At 40.0% G+C, this 14,991-nt stretch overlaps 2 protein-coding genes across 2 annotated transcripts; one reads left to right on the top strand and one right to left on the bottom strand.

The window, feature by feature from the left end:
• Positions 1-1,629: 1,629 nt before the first annotated feature.
• Positions 1,630-5,297, top strand: LOC147276027 (Leucine-rich repeat transmembrane protein kinase family protein). Its single transcript, XM_086255180.1, has 2 exons — positions 1,630-4,579; positions 4,771-5,297. Exons 1-2 carry the CDS (start codon positions 1,630-1,632, stop codon positions 5,295-5,297), a joined length of 3,477 nt encoding a protein of 1,158 aa, XP_086111306.1.
• A 4,830-nt stretch (positions 5,298-10,127) lies between these two features.
• ABI3 (AP2/B3-like transcriptional factor family protein) lies at positions 10,128-13,128 on the bottom strand. Its single transcript, XM_086254057.1, has 7 exons — positions 13,036-13,128; positions 11,284-12,984; positions 11,069-11,164; positions 10,844-10,944; positions 10,642-10,688; positions 10,400-10,476; positions 10,128-10,292 (listed from the first exon to the last, which is right to left on the bottom strand). Exons 1-7 carry the CDS (start codon positions 13,126-13,128, stop codon positions 10,128-10,130), a joined length of 2,280 nt encoding a protein of 759 aa, XP_086110183.1.
• Between the last annotated feature and the right edge of the window lie 1,863 nt (positions 13,129-14,991).

Genomic DNA, 14,991 nt, shown 5'->3' with positions numbered 1-14,991 from the left:
CACTATGGCTTCAATTAGCTGTGTTTTTAGGCCTACTCATGCACTTACAACTTTGTATTGAAAAATGAAATGAGGTGGTATGATATGCATGTAATTAAGGTTCGAAGCTATGGTTCTCAGTCCTTGAACCATTCACAATGATCTATTTCTATATATGGGAAAGAAGAGAAGACATTGATGAAGAACCCTTTTGTTGCATCATAGCACAGCTTTATCAAAAGCACATGGTCGTTGATGACATACAATTCCTAGCCAATTAATTAAGGAATAGACTACTAAGACTAGGGTTTTAGTGAAATAAAGATTTCTTCCATTTATTTTTTTGACAGTAATAATCTATTAGATCCAAGACCAAGAGGATGGAAAATAAAAAAATATTAAGGGAAGGGGAGGTTTTGTCAAAGCTAAGACGTGGATAGATTCCCCTGTGGGAGGTTCCCAAAGACATGTCTTGGAACTTTGGGCTCTGGGCAACTATGGTCTCTGGCCTTTGCTATATTTTTCTTCCTGTTTGAGCATTATTAATAAGCTCAAACTCTCAAAGCTTGTGGTAATTTTTAAATTGACTTGGCTGACATCATATGCTCCCTAGTCCTTACATCATTAAATATTAAAAACGAAAATAAAACCTCAGGCTAATGGCAAATTGCCTATTTCATTTTCATTTATCCATTGCATAAATAGAACAGCTATATTACCACTTGTGTGTGAGTGGTGACCCACCAAAAAATTGATTTGCAAGGGCAAACTGAGAGGATCAATTTATAAATTGCTTGTTTCTTTTGGTGGGTTTCTCATTTAATGGATTTCTTAATTTTTTTTATCAAGTATAATAATCAATAAGCCTGCTCAGAAAACCAAAAGAAAAGTGCAATATGCCTTGCATTCAGAGATGATCGAACTTGTCTTACAGAGTAAATGATACCTATCTTGTTAACTGTGTTGCATGAATTACTTTGTGTTATATAATAATTCTGGCCATTACTGCCTGTTTGGGAAGGGAATCCTAATGGCTAGAGAGAGAGAGATCGAGAGAGAGAGAGAGAGAGAATTGACATGGAGAGACAGTCCACAGACATTAAAATGTGTATGCTTATTTTAAATTCTAACACTCTTTTAACTATTGCACCTTCCTCAACACTCTATAGAACAACAGCTACAAAGAAATTTTGAATCCAATCTCTAGTCAAAAAGGCAAAAGACTCAAAGATAATGTGATGAGAGTGGCCTTCATAAGAGTGGCTCTTCTATCAAAATTAAAACAGCCCATATCACTGACTATGTTGAGGAAAACAATGCAAGAACACATGGGGGTATTGTATCTGCTAATGAGTAATCTAACAAAGAGGCCTATTCAATTCAATTGGACTAAAATATGTGGCAAAGAACAGAACCCCGAGGTGAAGGTGGTGGGGGTGGTGTGCCTTTCAAGTCTTTAATCTAATATCCCACTCTTTCTTTATCTCTTTCCCTTTCTTGCTTGCCTGCAAAGTATGTATAATAGTAAGTAGTAATATAGACTAATTGCAGTAGCAAAACTAGTAGAGTTCAAGAAAAAGAATCAACAAAAAGAGAGAGACCCAATGCAAAACCAAGAAGAGTGGTTAAGGTTTTGAGGCAAATTTGCCAATGCCAATGCTGAGGTCCTGTAACACCTACAACCACCACCAAATGCCGAGGCAAGTTTTCGCCATTCACCACCATCACCACCACTATCCTCTCATCTTGTTCTTCTTCCTCTTCCCAGTTTTAACACCAGATGTTTCTGCTGCAAATATTGAGGTTATTACACTACATTCATGGCTTCACAGCTCTCCCACACCCTCACCTTCTTTATCAGATTTCTCAAACTGGAACCCTTCAGACCCCAACCCTTGTAACTGGTCCTACATTACTTGTTCTCCCCAAAATTATGTAACTGAAATCAACATCGAATCTTCTGAGCTAGCCCTTCCCTTTCCTTCCAATCTGTCCTCCCTTGTCTTCCTCCAAAAGCTCATCATTTCTGGTGCTAACCTTACTGGGATAGTCTCACCTGACATTGGAGATTGCAATGCACTTGCTGTGCTTGATGTTAGCTCAAACAGTCTTGTGGGTAGTATTCCTTCAAGTATTGGAAGGCTCCAAAATCTTCAGGACCTGATATTGAACTCTAACCAGCTCACTGGGCAGATACCAAAGGAGATTGGTGATTGCATCAGCCTGAAGAATTTCCTTGTATTTGACAACTATCTAAGTGGATATCTTCCTGCTGAACTTGGCAAACTACCAAACTTGGAAGTTATTCGTGCCGGAGGGAACAAAGACATTTCAGGAAAAATCCCGAATGAGCTCGGAGACTGCAAGAATCTGCAGGTACTGGGTCTGGCTGATACTAAAGTTTCTGGTTCCATACCTTCATCATTGGGTAAGTTAAGCATGCTTCAGACTCTGTCTGTTTATACTACCATGTTATCTGGTGAGATTCCTCCAGATATTGGCCACTGTTCGGAGCTTGTCAACTTGTTTTTGTACGAGAATGACCTCTCTGGCTCACTACCACCTGAGCTAGGTAAGCTTCAGAAGCTGGAGAAGATGTTACTGTGGCAAAACAATCTTGATGGGACTATTCCTGAGGAAATTGGGAACTGCAGAAGCTTGAAGACTATTGATCTCTCTCTAAATTCTGTCTCTGGAAGCATACCTCAGTCTTTTGGAAACCTCTCAAACCTTGAAGATCTTATGCTTAGCAACAACAATATCTCTGGTTCAATCCCATCAGTTCTTTCCAATGCTACCAAGCTCGTACAGCTACAGCTTGATACTAATCAGATATCAGGCTTAATTCCAATTGAGTTGGGAATGCTGACAGAGCTAACAGTATTTTTTGCTTGGCAGAACAAACTTGAAGGTAGCATACCATCCGAATTGGCTGGTTGTAAGAGCCTTCAAGCTCTTGATCTGTCCCACAATGCTCTCACTGGTAGCTTACCTTCTGGCCTATTTCAGCTGAAGAATTTAACCAAGCTTCTCTTAATTTCTAATGACATTTCGGGTTCTATACCTTCGGTGATTGGAAACTGCACTTCCCTTATCCGGCTCCGCCTTGTAAATAACAGAATCAGTGGAGAGATCCCAAAAGAAATTGGGTTCCTTGACAACCTGACTTTCCTTGACCTGTCTGAAAATCGTCTTGCTGGTTCAGTGCCAGATGAAATTGGGAAATGCAGTGCACTACAGCTACTGAACTTAAGTAACAACACCCTTGGAGGTACTCTGCCTAACACTTTTTCCTCTCTCACTAGGCTTGAGGTACTGGATGTGTCTGTCAATCAATTGGTGGGTCAGGTTCCTGAGAGTTATGGGAAACTTGCTTCACTTAACAGGCTCATCCTCAGCAGGAACTCCCTCTCTGGATCAATCCCCTCTTCACTTGGTGACTGTTCAAGCCTTCAACTTCTTGATATTAGCAGCAACAAGCTCACTGGCACAATCCCAGAGGAACTGTTTGAAATTGAAGCTCTTGACATTGCTTTGAATCTTAGTTTCAATGCTTTATCTGGGATAATCCCACCACAGATTTCTGCTCTTAATAAGCTGTCCATTCTAGACCTTTCACACAACAAGCTTGAAGGTGAATTGTTGGCACTGTCGGGGCTTGATAATCTTGTTTCTTTGAACATCTCATACAACAATTTCACCGGCTATCTTCCTGACAACAAGCTGTTCCGGCAGTTGTCAGCGACAGACCTAGCGGGAAACAAAGGGTTGTGCTCTAGAGGTCATGAGTTATGTTTCATCAGCAATGGTACAATGATGGGCATGCAAAATAGTAGCAGTGTCAGGTCATGGAGGCTTAAGTTGGCCATTGGGTTGTTAACTGGCTTGACCATTGCCTTGGCCATTTTAGGAGCACTTGCAGTGTTTCGAACACGAAAAATGAATGGAGAGGAAACCGATTCTGAGATGGGAGGGGACTCATGGCCTTGGCAATTTACTCCATTCCAGAAGGTAAATTTCTCTGTTGATCAAGTCCTAAAATGCCTGGTGGAAACCAATGTAATAGGAAAGGGATGTTCAGGAGTTGTTTACCGGGCAGAAATGGAAAATGAAGACGTTGCTGTAAAGAAGCTGTGGCCAACAACAATTGCTGCCAGGTATGATTGTCAAAAGGACAGGTTTGGAATCAATTCAGGAGTTCGTGATTCCTTTTCGGCTGAGGTAAAGACCCTTGGCTCCATTCGTCACAAGAACATTGTTAGGTTCTTGGGTTGCTGTTGGAATCGAAGGACAAGATTGCTTATGTATGAGTACATGCCAAATGGGAGCTTAGGTGGTCTACTTCATGAAACAAGTGGTAACTGCTTGGAATGGGACCTGAGATATCGAATAGTACTTGGGGCAGCACAAGGTTTGGCCTATTTGCACCATGACTGCGTTCCTCCCATTGTTCACAGGGACATTAAGGCCAACAACATTCTCATTGGTCCAGAATTTGAACCCTGCATTGCTGATTTTGGGCTTGCCAAGCTTATTGATGAAGGAGACTTTGCTCGGTCTTCCAACACAGTTGCTGGCTCTTATGGCTACATTGCTCCAGGTAATTAGTACAAATTCTTCACTATTTCATGACTATTCAAAACCTGAATTGAAAATTCTCAATCTCAATTTCATCATGATAAACAATATGGTCATGAACTGCATAACTAAATTATTAAGTTCTAGCTTTATTTGTTGCATATCTAGCTCAATGCCTCAAATCAGCAACATTTTCTTCGCTGTGATTTGCAGAATATGGATACATGATGAAGATAACAGAGAAAAGTGATGTGTATAGCTATGGTGTGGTTGTGTTAGAAGTTCTAACAGGGAAACAACCAATTGATCCAACCATACCAGATGGGCTGCACATTGTAGATTGGGTGAGGCAGAGGAGAGGGGGAGTTGAAGTGCTGGACCCAAGCTTACGTGCCCGGCCAGAATCCGAAATTGAGGAAATGGTGCAGACTTTAGGTGTGGCTTTGCTGTGTGTAAACCCAACACCAGATGACAGACCAACCATGAAAGATGTAGCAGCAATGCTGAAGGAGATAAGGCAGGAGAGAGAGGAGTGCATGAAGGCCAACATGCTTCTTAATGGGTCTTGTGCAAATGGTGATCATGGACAAGAAAATATCAGTTCCAGTGGAGGAACATCATCAGCAGCAGCAGCTATGGTGCAGCAACAACATTCATACCCTCCAAGTAACAGCACAAGTTTCTCTGCATCCTCATTGCTATACACTTCTTCATCTAATGCCAAAACAAGTTTCAAATAAATAGGAAGTTCATTACTTCAGGCTTCAGCTAGCTTGGCAATCAATAGAAATTTGTTTCTACTGTGAGTAGTTTTGTTTCTCTATGTAAAAGGGAACAATTTTAATAATCAGAAGCATCAAAAAGTCAGTTTTTGTAAAGTGATCTTTGTCTTGGACCCTCGGTTGACATTTGAGTTAAATTGGGTTCTGGCTTCAAGAATTTTCTTATAACCTCAAGCAATTTGAACCCATTGGTCTGTAGTTACACTTCCAATGAAGTAATGGCAGACCATGTACTACTAGTTTATGAATTAAAGGTTCAAGTAGTATTCAAAGAAACACACAACCATAAATCTGAAAAAGATTCATTAATTATATGGATATATAATTGTATCAACATCACAAATGTGAGAATAATTAACTAATATCATCAATATATACTAAGGAATTTTGGGAATTTTTTATAATTTAAATCCAGTCATATTATGTTTACCTTTGTATTTAATTTTCCAGTACAAGTTCATAAAGAGAAGGTTTCATCATTGAAATTGTTAAGGTTTGTACCTCCATAGCCGAAATCAAGCCTTGCCATGCGACTGACTTTTGTCCAGAAATTGGGGCGGTAACAGGTTCTGGGTCATACGACGTTATATTGCAGGTCGTTTGGGCTTCATATCACGTAATTAATCTGGAATTCACACCATAAAGTCATAAACTATACCTTTTCATTTTGAATTCTTTCTGCCTTTTTTAAAATTATTTCAATTTGGATTCTCTCTTTTTTCGTTTTTTCTCCTCTCCTGTCGTTTTTTTTTTTGGCATTAATCTTTTGTCATTTTTTCAAAATTCAAATTTCAAATTTCAACCATTTAATTTATTTAAATAAGATCCAACCGTTCTTCATTGTTTTTTTTTTTTAATCATGCTTAAGGGGAGAAACTCTTAATTATCTGTTCAACTCATAACTCTGTATATATTTTGAATAATAATGATAATGATTCTAAATTTGTATTCCTCATTTGGATCCCAAATGATATATCATTACAAGTGAAACGAATGTTGAAGCGTGAAATGGGTAAGACAGGTTGAAACGAGTCAACCAACATCCAACATGTGGATATGAGTAGTAGTCTTAATGTTAGTGTTAAGTCAGTTTTCACACAACACAAACACGACATGGCACATGGCACGAACCCGCAAAAACATAATCTCGTGTGTAGAAACACTAACACATAATTTGTGATACAAATTTGAGATACCTATCATCACTCTATTTCAAAAAGAAAAAAGTTCAAACATCCACTACACAATTAAAAACTCAATCAAGTACAATTATTTATACCGCGCCATGGATCACATAACAAATGAGTTCTGAAGAAATAATTAAAATGACAAGAAGATACCAATATTTTTAATTGGAGTACTAAAAGCGCACCATAAATTAAGAAGCTGCCCGGTTACAAAAAAAGTTGACTCAATTTATAAAATTGATTTTTTAGTCAACACATAAAGTATAACCAAAAGACTTAAGAAATTTACTTGTAATTTTAGTGGGTGAGAACATTCACCCTTATGGGTGTGTTCGGTTTGGGTTACCGAATCGATTGGCCGAAGCCGACCATTGAAGCGACGCAGGTGGAATGGCACAAAACAGTACCGCCACCGAACCGTCGACCGTCAGTTACCGACTGTTTCGGTGTCGGTCGGTGGAAGTCGGTTTCAGACGGAGAGAAAGAGGGAGAGACCATGAGCGCTGGGTGGTGCTGAGTTAGTGGTCGATGATGGTGGAGGAAGTAGAGGTGGTGCTAGGTTGCTGGTTTTTGGGTTGGGTGGTGCTGGGTTGCTGGTCGACGATGGTGGAGGAAGTGGAGGTGGTGGTGGGTTGCTGGTTTTTAGGTTGGGTGGTGCTGGGTTGGTGGTCGATGGTGGTGGAAGAAGTGGAGGTGGTGGTGGGTTGCTAGTTTTTGGGTTGGGTAGTGATTGGTTGGTGGTCGATGGTGGTGGAGGAAGTAGAGGTGGTGGTGGGATGCTGGGTTGCTGGTTTTTTGCATGGGTTGAGCTTCGACCAGAAACCAGAGAAGCAAACAAGAAGAAGAAGTCGGTTCGGTATCGTCAATTACTCCAACATTTTGGGATTTCCAACTTGCCACCGCACCGACAAGCGTCGGATCGGTAGATGACCGCCACCGTCGATTCGGTTTATCACCTCTTCGGTTTGCACTCGATTTTTGTCCGAGAAAAAAACCCAGCCCTATAATCACCCTTGTAACAATGCTAAAGTCCAAACTCTGAAAAATCACCCTTGTAACAATGCTATCGTACAACTAATATGTATAAGAAATGAAAATGTAAAATCACCGTTAACCTAGTATTTGTAATACATGCATGGCCCACAGTCAAGTCAAGGAGTAAAATTTCGGTTTCGAGAAAATTTTCGATGAAAATTTCGATTAAAATTAGATAAAAACGACGAAAATTGCTATCAAAATATGGAAATTTTGAATGAAACTTGACCATATGTTTATTTAACATATTATCTACTACATTGAAGAAATCAAATAATATAGTAGATTTCATGTGATATGTGATAAATATAATGCGCGCCAGAGACAATACTGTTAAAAAAATACTTCACTAATTAATAATTACATAATAAAATTACACGAATAAATCACCAATGTGGCAACGGAAAGTAGCAAGCTTACTCAAAGGGACTTGGAAATGGTATTCGATAGTTAAATTAAGCCGAATTGAGTTAAAATAGAACCAATCCAATGGCAGTAGCGGCAACAACGGTTTACCTAAAATTTCAATTTTACAAATTATCGTAATTGGAAAACCAAATATTAAGAAAATGAAACTTCATGATAATGGGATAAATTTGTTTTTCATAATTTATGTTTACAACTAAACGAAACACCAAAATGACCAAATCAAACCCCAAATAAAATCTCAAACTTTTTTTTTCTTTCCAATTGCCTAAAGACTCCAAATCTCAATCTACCTTAAAAACAAAATTTTTTTTCTCTTCTTTTTTTTTTTTCTTTTTTTTTCTTTTCTCTTCTTCTTTTTTCTTTCCTTTTCTTTTTTTTTTCTTTTCTCTTTTTTTTTTTCTTTCCTTTTTTTTTTTTTTTCCTTTTTCTTTCTTTTCTCTTCTTTTTTTTCTTTCCTTTTCCTCTTCTTCCCACGTGACTTCCTCTTCTTTTTCTTTACTTTTCCTCTTCTTCCCCCAGTGGTCTTCCTCTTCCCCTGCGCTTCGTCTTCTTCCAGTTCAGCCTTCCTCTTTTTTTTTTCTCCTGTTTTTTTCTTCTCCCTTCACCATTTTTTCTCCTCCCTTCATAATCTCTCTCTTCCCTCTCCCTCCTCCCTTCCTAACTCTTTCTTCCTTCTCCCTCCCCGAGTCTCTTCTCTCCCTCCGACGACGGCGCGCCTCGATCTGCAGCTCCCTCTCCAGCGACGGTCTCTGCCTCCCCTCTCTCTCTCTCCGGTCTCGACATCAAAAATTTCGGCGAAATTTCAAAGATTTCGGAAAATTTCGGCGAAATTTCGAAGATTTCGGAAAATTTCGGCGAAATTTTTCGAAATTATTTTGGTATAGTGTTAAAATTTCCATACCCTTAAAAAACGAAATTTTACTCCCTGCCCACAGCTAATAGAATGGCTTGATCAACAAGCAGTACCAAAAAAAAACTTTAGGAGACAAATCATTTTCGTCACCGAAAACAAGATTTCGTAGCCTAAGAGTTTGGGCAAGACTTTAGGCATCACCCAAATCCGATCGCACAAGACTTTAGGCAACGAATTTGAATTTCAAGAATTTGTCGCCTAAAGGTACCGTGGTGGATTGGGAAACTGTTAAAAATACTCCTGTAAGTTCATATTAATTAAGTTGCACAATTTCATGCTAGAGATGGGTCATAAAAAACTGTGAAAATTAGTTCCTTGTGGCATGCATTAATACATACATATATATAACTCAAATTTCCTATAAATAATGAAATGATACAAGTTAGTTGTGCCAGGTACATCCTATATTTATTTCATAAAAGATCGATCAAGAATTTCTTGCAACATAATTCGAATGATACACAGATTAAAGTGTATTAATGAGAGTTATTACATCAAAAAAATACGAGCACTTCTTCACTCATCACCTCGAAGATTTTGGGTAATTGAGCCATACCATTTCAATCTGAATGAGCATATATACCCATTCTCATATACATACATATAATTTACCAATTAAGTTGTACAAAAATACATGACATATATATGAGTGACAACTTAATTAACACAACATATATCACAGTAATAAGTAGTGCACTTAATTGGACTCTACTACAACATATAATTTATATGACACCATGCATCCACCTAATTAACATACATTATAATTATATTTGGGAACTCTATACGTCGTTATTAACTGAGAGTTGAGATCCCCCATCAAAAACCAAGTGAGTGCTGCCAAACCCTGATCACCACTGAAACCAACCTGCGCAAAAAGCTTACTTATTTCCCAATTAACGCATTATGATTATGATCCCCACGCAGCAGCCTCTCCAACCTTTCAAGATGTGATTTATTCTATTAATTCTCCATGTATAGAGAGAGAAAGTAGCTTTAATTCGACTCAGAACGAACCAAAAAAGATAACCAGCTAGCTAGCTAGCGAGCGCAAGAGAGCTGCAGAGAATCATCGATCGTCTGCCATCCAACAACCCTAGGCCATCCTCACCGTCCATCTGTCCATCCATTCTCATGCATGGAGGAGAGAGAACAAAAAAAGGTGGCAAACTGGCAATGCAACGGTGGGCTTGGTGATGCTGCACTGCCTTGTCTCTTACTTTACTATTTCTTATTGTGTTGTTGTGTGGTGATAGTAGCCGAAGAGGATGACGAACCATTGGGTCCAGCTGGAGTGCTTGCATGATAGTTCCTTTGCGCCTTTCCCGGCCTTTTATTACCCCCCTCAGATTTTGGTCCTGCTTGCCTTACCTTCACTCCTCGAATCATCTATATACATATACAAATTCAGAATTTTCTCTCGATCGAACTATATATTAACAAAATATGCAATCAAATTAGAAAATTAGAAAACTGAGATTAAGAATTAACCGTACATATTTGCCACACTTGACGTCTGAGTAGATGACTATGAAATCCCCTTCCTGGAGTCCATTCGCTCTCACAAAATCTCCTTTTTAAGTACAACATTAATCACAATTTTGATGTATATAACAAAAAGTGTAGCCTTATTAACAATATGAACCTTTTTTTTTTGGCCATGAACAATATTAGCATTAATCACTAATGGAAAATTGATCAGGAAGAAAGTAATTTGGGTGATTAAATTAAAGCACACCTGTGTTTTCAAGGAGATACATCCTGCTTTTGTTGTTGGGCCAGTACCTGAAACTCCACATATATAGCAGAGAGCGCAAAGAAGAGCACAAAATAAATTACTTATTTTCCTAATCACTGTAATGAATTAAATTGAAACACGAAATTAGAAAAAAATGAAAGATGATATGAACACCAATTGAATTATCCAAATTGTGGAATACCTGTAGCGCATGTTCCACACTCGAGAAGTCCCAATGTCTTCCATTGCAATGGAAATCCCATCTCTTGCCTCCAGTTCTGGCAGATGGGTTTCGGCTTCCTTCTGATCATTAACAACACCAATCAACAATTACTATACATATTAATCAAATTTGTTTCCCATTTACAGAAATGAATAACACCAATTTTAAGTAATTAACAGAAAAATCCATCTGATAATTACTTACTTTTGGCAATACAATTCTTCCCAGGTTACCCACATCGCTCTGCTTCAACACCTTCTGCAGAAGGAACCTCAAATTCTTCTCAGGTTTCCATCCGGCCTATACCAAATTAAAACACACAGATTGTTAATTAAAACATGCATGCATTGCTAATTGTTCTATCCGTACCCCATTTAACAACCCTAAAACACATATATAGCACCAAAATCAGAACCCACCTGGCGCCTTTCTTGCACAATCCGACCCTGCCCTTGAGTGGGCGGCGCAGGACGATCCACCTGATGCACCATTGGCTGTGGCTGCGGCGGTGGCACCTCAGGTTGAATGGTCGGGGCGGGCCAGTAAAACCAGTTGCCCGGGTTCGCCTGCGCCGCAGTAGTGCAATTAATGTCAGTGTTCCCAAGCCTTGCATGCTGCTGAGGAGGGTGCTGATTCTGCTGATGCCCGTGGTGCCTGCTCGGGTGTGATAGAAGCCTTCTCTGCCTCGCCATCCGCTTCTTCCTCGCCTCTTTGGTGGCCGAAGACCCCAACCTCGCCAGCCGCTGATCACCACCCTGCCCTTGAAAATACTGATACTGCTGGTACTGATACCCACTGAAAGCCTGGGGATGGTGTTGGGGCTGCGCCGCAAGATGAATATTGTTGTCCGGGAACGAGCCGTAGGGCGAGGCCATGGCGAACGGAGACGAAGGCCAAGACTGAGCAGACTCAAGCATGTGAGGAGTATGATGATATTCCACAGCTGCTGTCTGGTATGGATGGGTGTTGATATTTGAACCCGACCCGTTAACAAACGGGTCACCGGGCATGTACCCCATCATCTGAGGAGTGGGGACTACAATGGGGCCAGCTACCGCCCCCACCGGATCATAAGCCGCGGCTGCTGCATGTGGCTGCATCCACGGAGATTGGGTGTTTGGATTAGGGTTAGGATTGGGATTTTGACAAGGGTCTTGGAATTGTTGGCCAAGATTGGAGTCTTTGGTGGTACTGTTGTTGCGCCTCTTTTGAAGGTGGTTGGTCTGAACCCACTCCAGCACGAGTTTGAGTAACTGCTTCATGGCCTCTTTGCCTCCGCCCAAGCGCCTCGCTGCGCACTCGATTGTGGACTTCTTTAGCTTCACGTTCCTCAAGTCTTCGGCTGAGACCATCTCTCGGTTCGACCTCAGCCACTCTAAGAACACCATGGCCATGTCGTCCGGATCCTTGTCGTTGTTGTTGTTGTTGTTGTTGTTCTGCTGGAGTAGTGCCTCTTCATTGTTGTTCATATTTGCCTCCACCACATTCATCTGCTGGTGATGATCATGAAGTAGTTGTTGTTGTGGGGCTTCATGATGAGGATGGTGGTCTTCCAATTGCTGCTGTTGAGGTACTTGCTGATCATCATCTTCTGTTGGGAAGTGGTCCATGAAGCTGTCATGTTGGAATATGGAGGAGGGGTCAAAGAACTCGTTGCTCTCGAACAGATCCATGTACCCAAAAGTCTCCATAGTGTCCATGCAATCTATGCCTCCAGCGCCGCAGAGATCAGACGGCTGAGAGATCTCCATAGAGGCGGTGGACGATAAAGTCCCAGGCTTAACCACATCCTGAGAGTAGTGGTTGTTGTTGTCATGGGAATGGGAATGGGGGTCCTTTTTGTCCACATCCTCCTCCCCATCGGACTTGAGTACCGCCCAGGAAGCGGCCGATGAAGACACCGAGGACGACGAAGAGGAGCACGTGATGGTCTTCACTGGCGCTGGAGTTGACGAGGATGAAGAAGATGATGACATGCAAGGGAAGTCCGGGAGCGGAGGGAAGTGGTCGTTGTAGAAGATGGAAGCGTCGTCGTTTACATCACCAAGCAGAGCACCACCGTCATGGTCGTTGTCAAGCCAGATCTCTCTGGGGTCCACACCACCCAAACCTTCTTCTTCCTCCTCCATGGCGCTGAACCCATTAGGGATTACATCCTTCATGTGATCTACAGCAGCATGCAGATCTTGATGATGATGAGGATGTTGATGATGATGAGGATGAGGATGGCTTTGAACTTGAACTTGCACTTGCTCTGCCTTCATTTCTCGATTATTTTTTTGTGTAGGATATTATCAAAAGTTGAAAACCACTTCTGGTTTTTGGGTTTTCTGTTGGAATTAGATAGATATGTGAAGGAGAAAAGTAGATATATATCTAGAGAGAGAGAGAGAGAGAGAGATGATAGGCAAGTGGGGTGGGGGTTAATTTTGTATGGTACGGATAAGTGCACAAGAGAAAGATAGTACTGTGTTTGTGATTAAGGAAGCAGAAGGGCCCGCTTTTGGTATCAAACCCTCACAGAGAAGCAAGCAACATAAATCATCTGGGTCTTCACTTCTATCTATCAACAACAAAGATAACATCAACACATGAATACGAATATTATATTAATTAATAATACGAACCCACAAAGAAAGCGACGTTACTTCTCTAATAGCCATGAATCTATTACTATTAAATTGGGTCATCGTCCAAATATTCTATACACTTATAACCCAAATTAATAGACAATATTTCTGATTTGCAATCTCTGATTTGTCAGTAGGGCTTGCTTGCAGGCGACGGAGATGAGAGATTGGACTGAAATCCGGCGACGGCAGAGAAATCAAGAGGTTGAAGATGGCATATGAGTACATGAAGGACTCGATCTATATGTGTCTGAGAACCCGCATGCTTAAATGAGTGAGAGAAAAAAAAAATCGACAACCCACATGTGTGTGTGTTCTGGCTTGTTCTGGGAAGTTTTCATTGTCGACACCTCAACTTTTTCTGGAGATAAGTTCAGATGGTTTTTGAGGGGTTTTTAATCTTTTTATTTTGTTTTTGTTTCTTTTGGTAAATGGGGTTTTAATCTTGTGCAACAATACATGCACTCATTAAGTAAGAGAGAGAAGGAACTGGAGAGACGGTTTTAGAGAGAGAAAATGGTCATAAAGAATGAGGACTGAGGAGAGCAGTTTGGTGAGAAAGAGGGTGGATTAAAACAAAACCTGGTGCCGCTAGTTTCTGAGGTTGGCTCCGGATTTTGTGCCACCCGCGCCATACGTTCCCACCTGAATGGTGCCACACAGCGGTGCTTCTGCATGCTTTTTTTATTATTAACAACACGGATCAGAGCTTTGGCTTTGCTTAACACCATGCCTAATTAAACACATCGATCTCTTACCCACTTTCACAGTGTGTTCAGCTTTAATTTGATACATGTTTATCTTTCTATGCATATATATATGCCATGGTTTTTAAGGGCCTTAACTACTGAATTACAATTAAGAAGGTTTTTTCACCATTTGAATCAAGTTAAAGATACTAGAGGGATACTAATTAAGCAAATAATTAAAGCTTGGAAAAAGCTGGTTTGATTTAGATAATCATGGTAGATCTTGGAATTGAAGGCAAACTCCATACATTTCCCGGGATGTGTACAACTTATTCAAACTTAAGTAAACTTTTGAACGAACCCTTTAGATTGAGATTGACTGTATTTAAATATATTCCCTAAATTTGGGATTGGTTCACATGAGAAGAAGTTGAGCTTTTATATATTAATTTATTAGTAAATATTTCGTTGTAAAATGTTGTTAAAATTTAATTTGAATATTCAATAATATTACTCTTTTGGATTAAAATATTTGAAAAAAAAACACTATATTTTTTTTGTACACATTTTAATCAAGCTTTGAAAATATGTTATACCCATCAATCACAATGACAAATACAATTATGAAAATTACCCTGGTTGCAATGTTCTCTCGATCTCCATGGTGTACGTTTTCTCTAGAATATAGAAAGTGGTAGGGAAGAGAGAGAGGACCGACTGGGGTTGCAAATTCAATTGATTTTTTTTCTTCGTTGTCCAAATAAAAAATTGATTCTTTTCCTTTTTTCTTTTGCTTTTGATTTCTATT

The sequence above is a fragment of the Dryas octopetala genome, chromosome 8 (assembly GCF_963921425.1).
Source record: "Dryas octopetala chromosome 8, drDryOcto1.1, whole genome shotgun sequence".
Lineage (NCBI taxonomy): Eukaryota > Viridiplantae > Streptophyta > Magnoliopsida > Rosales > Rosaceae > Dryas > Dryas octopetala.
This window is presented reverse-complemented; position numbering and strand designations above follow the sequence as displayed.